Here is a 19,576-nt window from a genome sequence, read left to right as displayed (position 1 = left end):
ACATCACTCTTGGATCAAGAAGTCTGCTGTGCTTAGTGGATTCTAGCCATAAACAAAGAATATTGAGCCTATAGTTCATGATTCTAGAGAAGCTAAGTAATAAGGTGAACCCAAAGAAAAACATATATAGATCCTCCTGGAAATTGGAAGCAGTCAAGATCGCCTGGGAGCATGAGGGGAGGAGGGTAGAGGGAAGGGGAGAGGGGGGGAGAAAGAGGGGAGAAGGAGAGGATTGGAGAGAGCTTGGGGGAATAGGATGGTTGAGATGGAGGAAGGATGGATATGGGGGCAGGAAAGGAGATATCTTAATTGAGGGAGCCATTTTGGAGTTAGCAAAAGGCTTGTCTTTGGAGGGGTTCCAAGAAGTCCACAGGGATAACCCCAGGTAGGACCCAGGGCAGTGGAGGAGAGGGTGCCGGAACTGGCTTTGTCCCATAGTCAGACTGATGACTATCTTGAATATCACCATAGAACCTTTAACCAGCAACAGATGGAGACAGAGACAGAGACACATATGGGAGCACTGGACTGAACTCCCAAAATCCTGTTGAAGAACAGAAGACGGAAGAATATGAGCAAGGAAGTCAGGACCACGAGAGGTTGGTTCACCCACCGAGACAGTGTGCCTGAGCTAATGGCAGTTCACCAACTCCAACTGGACTGGGACTGAATGAGCATGTGATCAAACTGGACCCTCTGAATGTGGTTGACAATTGGGGCAGACTGAGGGGTCAATGATAATGGCACTGGGATTTATCTCTACTGCATGTACTGGCTTTTTGGGATCCCATTCTCTTTGGATGCATACATTCCTAAGCCTGGATGGAGGGGGGAGGGCCTTGGACTTCCCACAGGGCAGTGTATTTTACCCTCTCTTAGCACTGAAGGGAGGATGTGGGGTAGTGGGAAGGAAGTGGGAAGAAGGGAGGAAGTGAGAATTTTGATTAGTATTATTTATAAAGTAATAAAAAAAGGAATAAAAAAACTGACAGCGGTCAAACTGGAAAAAAAAAAAGAAGTCTGCTGTGTGTACTTCAGAGGCTTGGAGAACATAAAGCCTACATCTTTGGATAGCACTTCATGTTAAAATTCATGCTCAAATATGAGAAATAGCAAGCAACGTTTTAAAAATACAGTTCTTTTTAGTTTAAAAGGAACTAAACTTTAAACAACAAACAAATAGCCTATTTTATTCTCTGCATTAAGATATAATTAAAGGCTTCTACTCTTAAAATTGTCTAAACCTGCCTTGGTACTTGAAAATGTCTTTTTACAAGGTAATTGTGTCGTGGTCTTTCTGTCTGGCCGTTATCGTCATCTTCTTTGAACATCATGGCCTACTGAATCAGTGGAGCAGTCCTAAGTTCAGTGGGTACAGAGCGAGCAAGGATGTTAGGAAAAGCATGGTAAAAGTTATTAAAATTAGTCTTTTTCCCAATAGCTTGACAACTAATCTACTATTCTTTCATTTACACAATTTAAATTATAAAAATATAAATTAGTTTTTTTAAGAATTTTCTTGAAGAGAAGTAAGAGTATCTCAGAAATAATCATTGAATTTTACATTAAAAAAATCCTCTTTCCAAGAATTCCCTCCCTTGTAAGTCCCCTATCAGGAGCTGATTGGCATTTTTTTAGATGGTATGTATGATTTTTTAATGTGTGTGTGTGTGTGTGAGAGAGAGAGAGAGAGAGAGAGAGAGAGAGAGAGAGAGAGAGAGAGAGAGAGAGAGAATGTGCATATTTATGTGGGTGGTAGTCTAGAAAACAACCTAACATACTTTAGTCACTCTCCATTTTTTTGGTGGATACTCTTTTACAGAGTTTGAATATGTCAAGTACAATAAGCTGTCTTGCCAGTGAGTCCAAGGGATCCATCTGTACTCGTCCTGGGATTATTAGTACATACCACCATCACCATGGCTAGTTTTTATGAGTTCCATGGATCGAATTCAAGCCCTCATGCTTACAAGGCAAGCACTTTACTGAAAGATCTATCTCACGAGCCCTATGATGAGTAACTTAAAAGAATCTATAAGCAATTTAATATATAAATCAGTTTAAGGCAGGTGGTGGTGCCTTTAATCCCAGTGTTTGGGAGAAAGAGGCAGGCAGATCTGCGAGTTCAAGGCTAACTTGGTCTAAAGAATGATCTCCAGGACAGGCTCCAAAACTACAGAGAAACCCTATCTTGGAAAATAAAGAAATAAATCATTTTAAAATTGGAACACATGCAGAATTGGTGAAGAAGTTTCAGCACTTTGAACAATGATAAGTTTGTAGATAGAATATATGTTGTTAAATAACCTTAGCATGTGTCATGCAATGGTTTTCTGTTTGGAAACTTCTGAAGGAAAACGTATTAAGACATAACCTATTTCCAGCATGTCCCATTTATGAAGTATAGAGTATCTCTATTCCTGATCTTCTTAAGAGTGAAAGAACAGCCAGATGGCCATTTTGACAACCAAGTAGAAAATATAGTCTGAATGATACACAAAATTCCTCTGAATTGTTCAGGCAGATCCAGACAGAAATATTCTGGAGAATGAGGTAGGATGGGACTCAAAGCTCTGCTTGTGCGAAATCTCCTGTGATGGTTCTTTTCTTGTCTCCTATACACTGCAAACTATCAGCTGCATGCAAAAGAACCCACTGTGGGGTGGGGGACATTATTGACATGCTGATAATTAATGGATAAATTGTGCAATCTCAACATGTAATACACAATATTAAGTGTGTCTCTTCAACTGCGTCAAAAGTTTCATGTTATTTCGGTTTGAAAGCTCAGCCTTTCACTGCAGGTATAGTTAATAATTGGCTGGCAATTTAATGATCCTAATTAAAATGTATATAGCTTGTACTTTCAATCAGGGAATTTCTATTGATTTCTAACATATGTCTATTTCTACCACTGAGATGTCCTCTCCTCAGGCACATGCTGGGTGTGCTGCTACTGAGCTATCTTTTATCCAGAGATGCTGATGGGTATCTCCACAACCAAAATAATTCTTTTTTTTATTTCAACAGAATAATTTCACTGGACCCATACATTCTGTTCTCATTGAGCTTTGACCCTACTATCTTAACTACTTTTATAATATAGTCTGTCTTCACCAACTTTGTACAAATGTATAACACACAACCTCATCCTAAACAAAGCCATCTTTTCAATGGTTTTAGAAAACAAAAGAAGGTCTGTAAAATTTAAAGAATATCCCCAAGGTAATGACAAACAGTGAAATCACTACCTCTGTCTCCAGAAATCTCCTCAAGGCTCGTTTCTTTTTGATGCTTTTTCTTCTGACGTAAACTGCAAATGTCAGAGCCATGATGACCAGGATGAAGAGCCCGCCAATGACTCCGGCTGCTATCAGTGGAGTTCTGCCAACCAGAATAAAAATAAAAATAAAGTATGAAGAGAGAAAGACAGAGAGGAAGAGCAACTGCATGAGCCATTTTCCACACCACATGAATCTAGTCATTGTGAAGAAAAGCCAATAAAAAGCCACCAGGGCTGTAATCATGCCCCTAACATTGTAAGCTGCAGGTTTTGTTTTGCTTTGATTTTAAATAGTAAACCATGCACAAACAATTAATTCTTGGAGAAGAACAACTGTAGCATGCCATTTGGTTAAAACAAATTGGATTACTGAATAAGGAATGAGGAACACACACTAAGACAATGGAGTGGGAATATTTAAAATTCCTTTTATTAATTTTCATAAGTAAATGAGAAGTTCATTTTAATGCGCTGTTGCAGAGTATAATTTTACTTCAAGCTGAGGACCTTGACAGTGGCACTATTGACCTTTGGGCTGTTTACAAATCTGTTGTAGAAGTTACTTCATTTTCAATATTTAGTATCATGCCTGATCACTCTCCCTAGATAGCAGTAGCATATTCAGTCTTCAGCCACAGCAATAGGCCCGGATGTTGCAAAAGACCTAGTGACATCACCTCTGTTTGAGAACCTCTTGTCTAAACTGAAAATGTGTATTCAGGAGAGATACAATCCACCACATCTTTGGAACACAAGAGTATCACTAATGAGTTGTTTATTACCAAAATTGTTTTGAAAATTGACCAGTAGGAGAAAACACTAGGTCGTATGTTGGGGTGATGGTGACAAGAATATATTTATTATAATTTGAAGTATGTCTAAATGCCACATGCTCACAACTTTTCTGTAAAATCAGTATTTCATTAAGATATATAAATGTTGTCAAGAAGTGATTAGAAAGGTTTTCACTCTTCAAGAATCCTTCCAGTGTATTTTAGCAAAGACAGAACTTTAAAGTTGATTGCATCTTACTGTTTTCTAAAATTATTTTTTCCTTTTTGGAAAAATACATTCCTTATGTAAAGCGTTATCTATGAAGTTTAGGAGGTCATAGTTTTGAAGTACATTCATTTTATATAGCATAGCAAATAACCCAGACTGAAACATGATATTGCCTAGCAAATATTTGACTATGAAGCCCCATAGATGACAAAGAATGATTCCTTCATGTTCATGCCTTCTACAATAAATCATTTTATATTACATATCTCTACCTTCACAAGAACCTAGTCTATATCGCTACATTCCCTAAAAGAATAACTTATACTATCAAAATAAACTTTTGCTCAAAGATTGACAGGAAATAATTATAAGTTAATCCTTGAAATTCTAAAGTACTTGTAAGGAAAAGTTGTGTAACTACTTCCACAAATGAAAGCATATGTTTTGAAGATTATGGCTGTTGTACTGTCACATGAAATTTCAGAAAATCTTAAAACATCATCCATCCTAAAGGTTTCTTCCTGACATTGAAAACCATATTGAAACGTAGCTATAATTCAACTATATTTTCTTAAATAGGATCTCTTAAAGATATAAAAGTCTCTACTGAGAAAATTAAATTGTAGCAGAGACACAAACCTATCATTGCAATGTGTTTTTGTGTGTTTAGTGACATATTTTTTACATGTCACTTAAATATTTATTGTAGGAAATACTATGGAATTTCAAACCAAAGCATATTTTTTTTCTACTAACTACTTCACACACTGGTGAATACCCACTCATTATAAAAGACTTCTAATTTGACATTATATATTTTAAAAATGTAAGAATCATGTTTTGTTTGTTGACTATATTTTAGGGACATTTATAGTTTTGCATAGAACAAAAACGGTCCTCTTTTTTGTCATCTTATTTCAGTAGTGAGGAACTATAGAACCCTGCTAGTCCAAGTGAAACATTCAAACTCAGTAGGATGGATTTTCTGTTTTTCTACATAATATTAACTTTTGATATTTTCACCCAACAGTTCCTTTCCTCGATGTGTGTCACCTCACTGTTTTTTTTTTTCTCTCACCAACTGGCAAGAATGACAGAAAAACAAAAAAGCAAAACCTGGGAAATAAAGAACTTCTATTTCTACATTATAATTCACATGGAAATATGTGGTTTGACATTATTCAGGGGCTGTCTCCTGAGAAAAATATCGAACGTTAGAGACAATTCTGTTTACAAGTCTCACCACTGTGAATCTTGATGACTCTCAGTGATCTGGACATAAGCATTAGTTTAACCAAGAGTTATGATTTAATAATATTGGTTTTGTTTTTAATACAAAATCTCACTATGGAGTCTAGGAATTGGTTCAGAACTTATGATTCCCCTGCCTTAGCTTCCTGAGTGCTAAGATTACAGCTGTGCACTGCCATCCATGACTAATCTTCACTCTTTATGAGGTCCCTTCAAAACAGGATTGAATTAGCCGAATCACATATTTAATTCCTATATATTTCTCCCAGATCTATTACTTTGAAAACCAAGCTAATGCACAGATTTCTTCCTGTGTGTTTGATGAATCTCTAAGTAGCTCACGTACGGCTATTAAGATCAAAGGGGTCAAACAGGTAGAGAGCTGCAATTCTACAATTCCTTATCCATAGCAGTGGTTTTGATTGTTGGCTTGGTTTTCAGTGCCCACTAAAAACTGACTGGCATTCTCAAGTGTCCAAAAGAGTAATGGAGGTGTGAAGTTCAAACTCAGAGTAAAATGAAACAACCAACCGATAGCTTCACTTATACAGTGATTTGGAAACCCCACAATAAAGTCCAAATTCACCCTCCTACTTATGAAACTATGATGAGAATTCTGAAAACCAGACTAATTTCATTAATTTACTTAAATGCCCATATTTTGATTTTAATAAATTTATTTAAAAGTACAAAAATAATGAAGAGTATTATTGTTTCAAATGCAATTACCTTATAGGAGGCAGTGTGTCCCCAAAATAGCCTACTCTCATTAAAATATATATTGTTGTCTAGTCATTTGTGAATCATAGCATTATTCTTTTTTCATTCTTATTTATTTATTAGATTTTTTAAAAAATTACCAATCCAAGTTCTCACTCCCTCCCCTCCTCTCATTCCCTCCACACACCCTTTCACCCCACCCCATCTAATCCTAAGAGAGGGTAAGGCACATTGCCTGGTGGAAGGTCCAAGGCCCTCCCTACTATATCTAGACTGAGCAAGGTATACATTCAAAGAGAATAGGATCCCAAAAAGCCAGTTCATGCAGTAGGGAAAATTCCTGGTGCCACTACCAGTTTGTCCCTGCCATGCAACTGTCAACCACATTCAGAAGAACTAGTTTGGTCCTATGCTTGTTTCTTCCCAGTCTGGCTGGAGTTGGTGAGCTCCCATTAGCTCAGGTAGACTTTTGACTGGGTAAACCCATCATGGTCTTGACCACCTTGCTCATATTCTCATTCCTCCCAGTCATCAACTGGACTTTGGGAGCTCATTCCAGTTCCCGATGTGGATCTGTGCCTCTGCCTCAATCAGTTGCTGGATGAAGGCTCTATGGTGATATTCAAGATTATCATCAGTCTGAATACAGGGCAAATCTAGATTGGGCCCCCTCTCCTCTATTTCCCAGGGTCCTAGGTGGGGGTTATCCTTTTGGATTCCTGAGAATTTCTCTAGAGCCAGGTTTCTGCTAACCCTATAATGGCTACCTCAATTAAGATCTCTCTCTCCTTGCTCTCATTTTTGCCCTTCCTCCATCTCAACCATTCCATTCTCTTGTTTTCCTTTACACTCCCCTTCTCTCCTTCTCCTCTCCCCCTACCTCTTATTGTATAAGATGTAAGAAGATATATTAAACTCTCCCCACTTGGACATCCATATTTTTCACTTTATCTTTTTCTTTAAAAGTATTAAATCATAAAAATATATGGTTAACTCAGTATAACTTATGACCAAAACTCAATTATTTATATTTTGTTAAACTTTTTCTATTTGTTATCAATAAATGAGTATCCTTCAAAAATGAAAAGTGGTTGTTTTGTTTTTTAGTTGGCAAAGCTACCAGAGCCAACCATGGTAAATCCATGAGATATTTTTAAGAATAAAATAAGCTTATCACAAAACAAAAACCTAATAAAATATATAAAATGGTTATATTTTCCTTCATTTTGAATAAACCATACTCCCAGTTAGAATAAAACAACTAACCCACAGTTCAAATAATATTCACAGATTCTGCAGTTTGCAGTTGGTGGCAGGGAGTACCACGTTTCGAAGCCTAACTAAATAATTTAGAAGTTAAACTAATTAATTGGAAAGCAAGTCTTCAGGAAGTGTTTTATCAGACTGGCACTTCTTTGCTGTTTCTTTATAGGCATTAAAGATTAAAAGAGAAAAGATGGGGCGTGGAACACGTTTAGGGAGATAAAACCACAGGACAGCCTGATAAACTCCACAAGGTGTAGTTCTTATATAGTAACACTTCGTTTCAGACTTTCAAAGTCTCAAATATAACACCACAGTGTAACTACTGCATAGTGTTAAGATTTTCATTTCTGAGGGATTTTTTTCTTATCAGAATTGTGGCAGAAAGATGTTTAAATTTGAATCAATCCAAGTTCCTGTTAGGTTATCTCCAACTAGGTGTGTTTAATCCTCCTACAGAACAACTCTGAGTAAGTACACATGCATAGGCATTAGCTAATAAAATATGCAGTTGGGAACTATCTAGTCTATTAATACAGGCATAATATCTGCTGAATGTTGTGCATTTAATGTCAGCATATAAAGTCAAATATATTTGAGATCACGTAAATATTCTTCCCCTTTGTAATGAGCAGCTTCAAGGTATACAAGCACACACCTTCCACTTTCCAAAGTACCTCTCTGCACACAACACAGCATACCTAAAAATATACATGTGTGCACATATATGCTGTCATATATATAGATATATGGGATATATCTATATCTATATCTATGTCATGTGATCATGTAGAAATAAAGCTAAGGCCAGAATATCAGTATTATTTCTACTAGTATTTTCAGATTTTAGTTTTAGCTAAATGTATATATGTGTGTGTGTGTGTGTGTGTGTGTGTGTGTGTATCTGTGAAATATAAATATGATTTCAATATGTGCTAAATGCCCTGGAGTTGGATTGACAGATGGTTTTTTGTCGCTTAATATGCTTTTGGTGGATCAAACTTAGGTCCACTGGAGGAGCATTGTGGACTCTTAACCACTCAGACTTCTCTGCAGCCGCTGTAGCAGGTTGTAATCATTACTGTCGTTAATAAATGAATGTGGAAAATAAGTGGACATACATTATATTATTCAGAAATCTAATCAACTAGAATTGATTCTCTTGTGTCCTTTATGAGATCTTTATAATATTTATTATAATATAGATAATGACACAAAAAAGTTTGCAACATGTTTCTTCAAAGGTATAGTTGTTTCCTAAGTTGATCTTGCTATAAGTAAATGCTTTTGATAAAAAAAAAAAAACCTGCTTGTTGGCTTTATTAAAACAAAATTCTAAGAATGTATTTGGAATTGCCTACTGAATCAGAGTATAACTTTGGAAATAAGAGCAGTTTCAACACTTTTTTTTTAAGTAAGCCGTTTAAATATAGTAAAATCTCTAATCAAATAAGAGGAACACTGGATTTAACATCTAGTAGATTATCCTGTGTTTTGTAAGACACACAGTTCATTTAGAATTGTTCAATCATAAATAATCAAATGAATTGAGACTGCAAAAGACTGTCTTCCTGGAATGGAAATGATTTTCCTCTGTGAGAATAAGTCAAATGTTAATTTGCTCTTAAGTAAAACATTTAAATTAAAACAATTTTGATAGATCATAGATTTTCCATTTTAAATTCCAAGCTGTAAATCTTATGGAATACTATTTTAACTAAGCAAAGATGTGCTACATTTGTTAATGCTGTGGAATATCACCTCAACTATGTGGATGCGTGTTACATTTGTTTCTGCTGCCTTTGATGACGACATAACGATGTGTTGCATTTGTTTGACCTTGCCTGCCTAAGGCACCTGATAAGGCTAATAAAGTGCTGAATAGCCAATAGCTAGGCAAGAGAGTGATAGTCAGGGTAGATGGGGGGAGAGAAGAAGTAGGAGGAGAAATCTAGGTTCAAGAGAAGGAAAAGACAATGAGGGAAAGGAGAGGGACATGCCTGGGGCCATAAGTCAGGCAGATGTCAGACAGACAGACAGACAGACAGATAGAAGAAGAAGGAAAGTAGGGCATACAGAAGGAAAGAAAGGTAATAAGTCCCGAAGCAAAATGTAGATAAAGAGAAGCAAGGTAAAGAAGAAGGTAGTTTATAAAAGCTATCAAGAAACGAGCCTAAACTAAGGTTGTGCATTCACAATCTCTGTGTCAGGATTTGAGAGCTGGTTGGTGACCTGAAAGAAAGCCTTGCACATGTAAATTTCCTAATTAAAAGTTTCTCTTTAAATACATTGCATGGTTATCCAATTGTACGATGTAGCTGCTACTAACCCCATTTTAAATATAGGGACTATACTCAGAAAAGGGAATGCAAAAAGATGAAGTGTACGTATTGCTGCATTCTTCTGCACGTTGGAGTCTCTCAAGCCCAATCACTTTTCATTTCACTCTCTTCCTTAATATTATAATATAATTGTTTTTGGAACATAGAATGACATTATTCAGCTTTTAGCTCAATACATATATTTTATAGTAGAGAAAACAAAATGCACAATATTTATTTGTGACTCTAATAGAAACATTGATTTTATATTTAGTAATAGCATAACATTTTAATTCTTCTCCAACTATTACTATCTATGTTACTATATAATCTGAGTCCATTAAATCCTTTATGTTCTCATATATAAAATTTGTACGTAACATTATTTTTTTGCATTTTCATTTTCATTTTAATTTCCATCAGAATTGATGATTTTATTTAACTTAAGAAAAAATACTTTCTTTAAGAAAGATAAGCACATTTAGTGTGATTGTTAATTCCAGGTATCAAATTAATTGGATAATGAAACACCTCATTCTTAGTGAGTTACATCATTACGAAATCTATAAGGTGTTTTCTGAAATGATTAATGAAGGAGAAAGATCTCCCTTAAATATGGGCCACATTGTCCCGTGGCGGGTTTCCTAGAATGGAAGGAAAAGGGAAGCTAGAAGAACACTGGTATCTTCTTGGTCTACCTAATAGTGAGACATTCTCTTTACAATGCCCTTCCCACATGAGACCAATACTTCAAACTATGTGCTTAAATAAATCCTTCCTTGCTTAAAATCCCCTTTGAGGTGACAGGTTATAGCAAAAGGAGGAAAGTGGGTGACAGTACACAGTGCCTGTTGTATCTCCACTTTGTTCAATCTTGACTACAACGGTTCATATTTGAAACAAGAGACCTTGAAACACTAAAAAAGAAACATTGATATCCCTTAGAGAAACTTTAAGGGTTACTGCCTAGGGCAAGGAGAGCTACAATAAGACTATTTTTTTCCTCTTTCTCAAATTATGCTTATTCTGACCTAGAATTCCACCTGCTCTATAAAAATGACACATTTTTCTTTCTGAGCAAATGAAAACGATCTGGGTCAGACTACACAAGGCTGACTTCAGTTGACAGCGGCAGTTTGTATTTGATATGATGTAGGTTTCACAGCATGGCTCTGTCTTTTGACTACTGGTCAAAATTAGTTGACTACATTTAAAATATGAAGTAGTAATTCAGCAAAAGCAGAACTTCCATTTACTATTCAAGCTTAAATGTTTCTTGTTTCTTTATACTGTTGATGTAATTTTCCTTTTCAATAAGTATGTATCATATTTCATTCAGTAAATGTGTCACAAAATGTTTTAGCAACAACTTTGCTATTGAGTCTATATGTACTATACCCTATTCTTACATTTCTAAGACTCAGTTTCTGTGAAAAATTTCTAATAGCTTCGTGATAGTTACTTCCTTTTTCTGATAGGCAATATTTAATATCTATCTATGTGGTATGTTTTTCTTTCTCAAACTGAGAAAAAATATAGATTTCTATGTTTGGCTTTGAAACAAATGTCCTCATTTTTAGGGATCATACATGGGATTATATGACCATTCTATATGTTCTGTATTTACAATATCTATAACATTGAAAGGTAACTAGACAAGAAAGGAGGCTTGATTAGCAATCAGGTGACTATTTAATGTTTAGACTTATTTTATCACAGTTTAAACCTATTAAAACATGCCTAATGTCAACAATTGATAGTTTCTCCCATTTTATATTGCATTGCCTAGATTATATCTCTATATAAATGTCTACTATTAAAACCCCAGACATTATAAGCATTTAATTATAAAACATATAAAGCATTCAGTTGTATTGTATCCTATTACCTACTCAGCAAATGGGCAAGACAATCTGAAGAAATATGGTGAGTGGAACTGTGGCCACAGTCCTTTGCAGCCTTAGCCACATTGCCTGTCAATATTGCTTATCATGCTACAGAATTTCTTAGTTCTCCAGCAGATAAAGGGTATGATGGAAATATTTGGAACAGTCTTGGAAATAGGAAACTTTATATATTTTTCGAATCAGTATGACTTAATGTGTTCACTTTACTTCCATCCTGTTGATTCTCGAGCCAATTCTGATCACAATTTTAGGCAATGATCCTAAGAACTTTGCTCTGATAGAGACTGAGATGCATCTCCACTGTCAAATCAATCAGTCCTTCCTTTAAACAAGTCCTCATCAAATCTGGGAGCAATCCTTCATGTATATGCCCACTTCTTTCTCTCTCAAAACATCCTTGCGCTCCATTAGATCCCTACTTTAGATGGTCCTCCATTCCTTAGCCATCTTCATACATTTTGAAATATCTTTTCAAATTATTTGCTCTCCAAGAGTAGAAAGGTGCAAGGACTCAATCATTACATGGCTTCTCTTATCTACTGGAACTCCCTAGATAGGATTTGCTTCCCCTAGAATATTCTTAGCTCAAAAGAAAAAATTCTATTTTGTAAGTTTATGATAATAATGCTGGAATTATGTCATAGATAACTTTATATTTCCCTTGAGGATACCTTGATTTTTTTTTTAATAAAAAGCACCAAACTAGGAACTGGAGAGATGTCTCAGAGGCTCAGCACACTTGTGAAGGACCGGAAATTTGGTTCCCAACATCAACATTCCACATCAGTTCACAGCCACCTGTAATGTCAGTCTCAGGGCATTGGATGCCCCGTCCTAGGCTCCACTGTAGCCAGACATATTTGCAGCACACAGACCTTCACACATGCAAGCATTCATACACATAAAATAAAAATGAATTTAAATACTAAATTAATGATCATAAATTGATAAACTTCTGAATTAATTCCTTGATAAATATTTAGTAGCTTTTTGTTCAGATTACCCTACAAACACTAATAAATTCAATATTTGAGAACTTCCTATGTTTTTTTTTATTTTAATCAAGTATATAGAGCCTATATCTAATACAAGCATGACAGTAGAGCATTTTAATGTATTGCTTTTCTAAACCGAGACTGATACATTTTTCAATATTTTCTTGTTTCTGATTTACTGCTAATTGAAGTATATTCTTTAAGAAATTCTCAAATTGTTTACCAGATAATTTTGTTTGCTTTTAGCTTACTTCCTTGTCATCTGCTGACCAGAACCATTCACGTGAGACAGATAAATTCCTAAGTCACTGCATTTTTCTGTGAAGATGTACAACAAATTACCAGGCACCAAAACTAAAGCAAATGTTAGGCATTCTGGGGAAATGAAGAAGGGCTAATGAAGCATTCACTTCTGTCTTGGATGCTGAACTTAGACTGGAAAGGCCATCCTACCTCCAGGAAGATCAAGAAAGTATCAGAGGTCTTACTCCCGGTTCTACAAAATGCACAACCCTAGTTACAGCTAGCTGTGTCTAGATTTCTCTGGGAGAGAGTGATACAGACCGAAGCTGCATGTCTCAGATTTCCTTTCACTTGTAGATAAGATCTTAAGAAAAACAGGAATCATGTCCAGATTTTCAAATTTTCTCTTCCTTTACTGCATTGTAAAAATGACACCTGTCATCTTAAGAGGATTGGCCATTGAAAGCAAAACCTGAAACTCAGGTTTTTCTCCATAGAATGCATGTACAATAGCCTATGCATTTCTCTGTTTTATTTTTCAGCCTCTCTTGGTCATTGAGCTAGGAATGATCTGTACCTTCCTTTATTTAACATTTATGGAAAGGAGATGAAAGGGCAAGAAATCCTTACACATTTATAACTAACACTAAACAGAACTTAGCAAAGCTGCATGCAGGTGAAATGTAGAATCCATTAGGTCGCTCTCTGCTTCAAATGATGAGAACATTAAAAAAAGAATAAAATGTTTTCCTACCTTGCACAATTCAAGAAAATACACTCTTGGCATTCAAGAAAGAGAAAATGAAGAAAGCAGAGCTATTTGTAAAGTATTCAGCTTGGCAAAATATGAATATCCAATTATTTCTATTCTGTGGGTCCACAGTAGATTGGAAGTAACTCAAGGGGGAAATGAGAGGGTTTGGATGTCTCTGTCTCCTCTACTTAGAAACCTCCCACAGAGGACTTGGAGCAAAGACAAATAAACATTCTTTCACAAATGCTTTTGGTCATTGTACTTCACTTTAAATAATTGTTTTCACTATAGAATAGATTACTCTTTATATTTTTAGAGGAGGTTTGTTATGACTGGATTTACAAAACACATCTTAAAGCATTTAATAAGAACGTTGAGGAATATAACCCCCTTCTTAAACTTATATAAACATCTACCCGCTAATTAGCACACATTTCTAATTAAGAGGAGCTTTTTTTAAAAAAAAAAAAAATTGAATGCCTAGAAGATGCCGTTATACCCCAGATGCTCCAAATGCAGATTCACAGCCTCCAGATAATGTAAAAGGAAAAAAGTTGAACCTAAACTAATTCAAACATCATTGAAATAATACAATATCAAGACAACTTTATACTTTGCCTGAAACCATTTCATTTACATGCAAAAGAAATCATTACTACGAAAGAAAACTCTACATCTACATGAAACATCCTCTTCCCAGCTAGAATATTAATTTTTCAATCTGTTCTTTCTCTACTATTTTTCCATTATTGAAATTATGTGTTCCATTAACATTCAGCTCTGTATAAACATATAGATGGCTTATGGGCATCCAGAAGAGGATGTTTAAAACCTTTGTTTAGTAAATGGTCATTAAGGAAATAGTCTAAATATAATACAGAGTAAAGTTAGTATTTCCTTTTGAATTTCATAAGTGATATACATCCCCATGCCATTTTCTCAGCCTTCTGATTTTTGAAAAGTTTGTATGACTTTCTGCTTCCATCTGGAACATTATCCAGGCTATTTATGCTATTTGGGACTATGCAGAATTTTGGTCTTGTAAAGAAAATAGAAAAAAGGAGAAGAGTGGTTGGGTTCTGACTTCATTCTCTGCACTAAGTAACTAAAGAACACTAGAAACTCTTCTTGAGTGCATTTTAAGTTCACCAAGTGTATTCATACATAGATATCTGAAAATAGCCCCAAACAAGCAATACTAAAGTACACAACTATAAATTTCAGATAGTATGCTGGGCATATCTTGAAATTTTATGCAGTTTTGATTATTATCAAGTTATGTTAGCAAACAACAGTACAATAATTTAAAAGAGAGAAGAGGTCTATAAAGAGAAATAGAGAAGGGAGACAGAAAAAGGGAGAGAGGAAATGATAAGGAGGATAAGGAGAGAGCGAGACAGAGACACAGAGGCACTGAAAGACATTATTCTGTAGATAATTATGTAGATTTTTGTTTTTCCTATAATTTCAAAATGCCAGAGAAGTAAGTAAGCCTCATGTCAACTGCTGAAATAGAAATGATAGAAATCTCTGTAAGTATAGTTCCTCATTTAGGATACCTAAAATAATAGATCAACATACTTCGACTCAAAAAGAGGGCAAATCAAAGCTCTTGCTTTCATCAATGCTCCTCTTTAACATAATTAACACACAAATGTTTATCACTGTTTTAAAACAATCTTAAGTAATGAAAATTTAAGTAATGAAGATTTGGCAGCTTTTGTGATTTTTAATAGCCAAATTTGTAAGAGTCAAACAAAATGGTCTGTTAGAAAAGCACATACTTTACAGTTAGAATATTTGAAGGCAGTGTAATTTCTGCAATTTTAATGTTTTCCATTTGATTTTTTCACTAATGATTACTAACTTGAATAATAAGATAGGATGATGTCATGTATCCTATATAGCTAAATAGATCTTACATTACATCAACTATATGTTTGATCACATATTACTTATTTCCCATTTGGAGTGGAATAAAATAAGAGCACCCATCTTTCAGTTGTGGATTGATGGTTCAATGATACTAAAGAATGCTGTCCCACAATGCATGGGGTGATAACTATTGATCAGGAAGTTTAACAATAATTAGCAGTTATGTGACCAATGTAAGAAGTCAAATGTGTAAAGCATACCCCCAAATCTATAAAATATCAAAACGTACTTTTGTACATGCATTTAGTGTATGGTTAATGTGTTTAAGGATGTATATCTTAAGTGTCTACCCACTTAATGGACTGAGCATATATTACTCCTATAATTTTCAATTACACCAAAGAGAAGAATTATCACTTCAAAATACAAGGATAAACATATGATTGGGAGGGCTTTAATCATTGTGAAGATAAAATCCACCTTTTTTCAGTTTTAAAAGAGAGGTGTATAGAAAACTTGCTAAAGCAAGCATTATTGTTAAAATATGAATTTAATTATCTCAGTACAATCAAAACCCCAGTAAATTTTATTTATGAGGGAATTTCCATTATAATTCACTATATGTGAACAGTTTCTTTTAAAAAATAGGAAAAGTCCCTTGCAATTTACTGATTTTCTAATATTCTGCAATTACACAGTTATACGATTGCTGATTTCCAGTTGGCAGTACAATTCAGAATAATTGTTATATATCAGCATCTTGCAGTTAACTTACAGGTATGGAAATCTGCTCATTTCTCTGAACACATACAGGGTGCTGCTAGATCCTGATTATATATTTAAGAGCCTTCTAATTTAATGAGTTCAGAGTCAGTGATAGTACAAGCCGTTATTTTCCTTGAGAAAGTAAAATAGATGACCTTCAAGTTGGGTTCATGTGGAGAAACACATTTCAAATTATTGATAATTTGTAAATTAATGTCAGAATGATTTAAATACAAAATAAACAGATTTTATACTTGAATGTAATTTCCCAGATAATGCCTTGCTCCATTCACATGCATGTATGCACTTCCTCAAAACACACTCATTCTTCTCAGCTGAGATGGTTGCAGTTATAGCATCGGGCAGATATGAAGCATTCAACAGGAAAGCCTGAGCCTTTGACTACAAAACCTCCGTGCCTGTCTGCACTTTCTCTTCTATTTGTTTTCTTCTGAAGAAAGAGTGACCGAGGCCATCTTTTCGTCTCCAGAGGTAGTGCTACACATTTGCTTAGTCTCTATTCCTGCAGCTTTTCCATAGGTGTTCACGATGCACATCCATTCTGCTTTACACTGTGAAACCTTTTGTTTCCAAAAGCACATTTAAATATCACCTATCTTCAGATGTCTTTTTCCTAATAATGTTCTCTCTGTAACCACTTCTTTCTCTTTTTCTTCACACTCAAATTTATCAGAATATATAACAATTGATTTTTTATTTCTATATTTCTTAACTTCTCTTCCATGTCTACATAAGGAAAAATGCTGTATTATCTTACTATATTTTTCCTCTAACACCTTGTGAAGACATCAAATCACTGTAGAGTCAATATATTTAAACTAAGCTCAGAAGGATTAACTCACTTCTCCCAAATGTGCAGCATCTTAGAGAATGCTACTCCATCCATGCAGACACCCAGAATTTCTCTTAATCCTTTCAAGTCCTGCTGACAGCTAAATTTGGCATTAAGCTTAAGTTGTAAATTCTAGTTCTAGTTCTGCCTAGTCTTTCCATCATCTATATTCCAGGCTTGCCAGATCCATGCTTACTCATCTGCAATGTGCCTGTCTACCTAGACTGTTAACACTAAACGATTAGATGGTGAGGACCAGTGTCGTATTTAGAATGCTGGTTTTCTGTGCTGTTTGCAGTCTAATTTCCACATTTCCTCTATTAACCTTATTATGCTTTTATTTTGTGTCTTTTCCCCTTACTTGCCAACCCCACTCCCATTCTCAACTCCAATGGCCCTTTGCTCTAATTCAAATCATCACATATTATCTATAATATTGCATGACCCCTATCTCCTTGCTTATACATTCAATTGGCAATCACTGGTAAATCCAAATTTCTAAGGTCCATGTCTGTATTTAAATAATCATAACCTGGATGAATAAAACATATTACTTAGGAGAATCATTTTTTTTTTGTGAGTAAGCCTGCCTCTCTATTAGATTTAGCAATGCACAATAGTGCAGTTGTGCTTTTAGTACAGGGTGTCTTTCTGGGTGAGTTCAGTGGATTTTTCTCTGGATGAATTCAATGAATATACATAACTATATCTTCCATTCCGCTCTACATTGTTAAACTTAGTTAACAATTCAGGATAAACTTACAAACTTACCCATTTTCTCTTCATCAAGTCCACCATTACTTTTCCTGTATCTTTACCTCTTGTCTATGAATTTCTTCAAGTTGACGTGAATGTATTATCCCCGATCTCCTCAGTAAATTCCCTACTTTGAAGTGAGCATTGCTCTCCGTTAGTTTCCTAACCAAGGTTTCAACTGAGGTTGTGATATCTTGAAATAAGAAATTCCTTTCCTCCTAACAATTCCTATCAGTCTTCATATGCATTACTGTGCTAATCAATTTAAACATTCACATAGACACATACACACAAACATGCACACACACAGACACTCACACACATAGCACTTTATCTCTTGATTTTCTGTCCTGTGCCGCATAGGGCATGTATGCTGAGAAGTTTTTGCAATACAAATGATCTCAATTTGTGTCTTCTCTCCTTAACATGTCTTAATAGTAACTCCATCATTTTAAAAATTACTTATTTTAATTTTTTATAATTTCAAATATCTCAAATATGATGGTCAACATCTATTTTCAAGTCATTAAATTTTTTTCTCATTCTCCATCCAAAAATATGTTAATTTGTTCTCTGCTTCCAAGGCTTCATCCTTACATGTTTTATTCCTCGATTAATCATATTCATCTCATCTCCTTTGATATACTATATATATATATATATATTTTTTGGTTTTTCGAGACAGGGTTTCTCTGAAGCTTTTTTAGAGCCTGTCCTGGAACTAGCTCTTGTAGACCAGGCTGGCCTCAAACTCACAGAGATCTGCCTGCCTCTGCCTCCCGAGTGCTGGGATTAAATAGTCTCCAATGAACTCCATATCACTGTAGATATTAAGATAATACTAATTTTGAGAGACAATAAGCAAAATAGAAGGGTATAAAAGACCCAGTCATTTTCTTTGTAAAATAGACCTTACATGAGAAGCAGTTTTGTTGAGAGGAAGAAGTGTGTGCTTTGAGTTGGATGTCCAAACTCCAATTCTTATTCTACTGCTGGTTTTTATTTTTATTAAATTATTTTTTAAAAAACTATCTTTTCTCATTTTAAGTATCAATACCAGTTCCCATGCCCTAACCTCCTCCTATTTCCTCTGCCTTCCCCAACCCCATCCTCATCCACTCCTGAGAGACGGTAAGGCATCCCATTGGAAGTCAACAAAGTCTACATTATTACTTTGAGGCAGGACTAAGGCCCTTCCTCTGTATCTAGGTTGAGCAAGATATTCCTCCAAAGAGAATGGGTTCTAAAAAGCCAGTGTGAGTTGTAGGGATGAATCCTGGTCTCACTGCCAGAGGCACCACCAGTCATTCAACTGTGACCCACATTCAGAGGGCCTAGTTTGGTCATGCTGGTTCACCCTCTCCCCTGCTGTCAGGCCAGAGTAGGTGAGTACCCATTAATTCAGGTAAGCTGTTTAAGTGGGTATCCCCACCATGGTCTTTTCTTCTAGCTCCTCTCTCTCTTCCACTGGACTTCGGGAGTTCAGTCGAGTGCTCTTCTGTGGATCTCTACATTTGTTTCCATCAGTTGCTGGATGAAGGTACTATAATTGAGAGTCATCAATCTGATTACAGGGCAAGTCCAGTTC

The 19,576-nt window shown here is 35.4% G+C and overlaps 1 protein-coding gene across 1 annotated transcript in view; it reads right to left on the bottom strand.

Moving 5' to 3' along the window:
- Erbb4 (erb-b2 receptor tyrosine kinase 4) overlaps positions 1-19,576 on the bottom strand; it is a 687,902-nt gene that overhangs the window by 225,409 nt on the left and 442,917 nt on the right. The window contains exon 17 of the mRNA XM_042055633.1: positions 3,252-3,384. Coding sequence (XP_041911567.1) covers positions 3,252-3,384 — 133 coding nt within the window. The remainder of the gene's footprint in view (positions 1-3,251; positions 3,385-19,576) is intronic.

Source organism: Arvicola amphibius, chromosome 8, assembly GCF_903992535.2.
Source record: "Arvicola amphibius chromosome 8, mArvAmp1.2, whole genome shotgun sequence".
NCBI classification, from domain to species: Eukaryota; Metazoa; Chordata; class Mammalia; order Rodentia; family Cricetidae; genus Arvicola; species Arvicola amphibius.
Note: the sequence above shows the minus strand (reverse complement) of the source record. Positions and strands in the feature narration are given on the sequence as shown.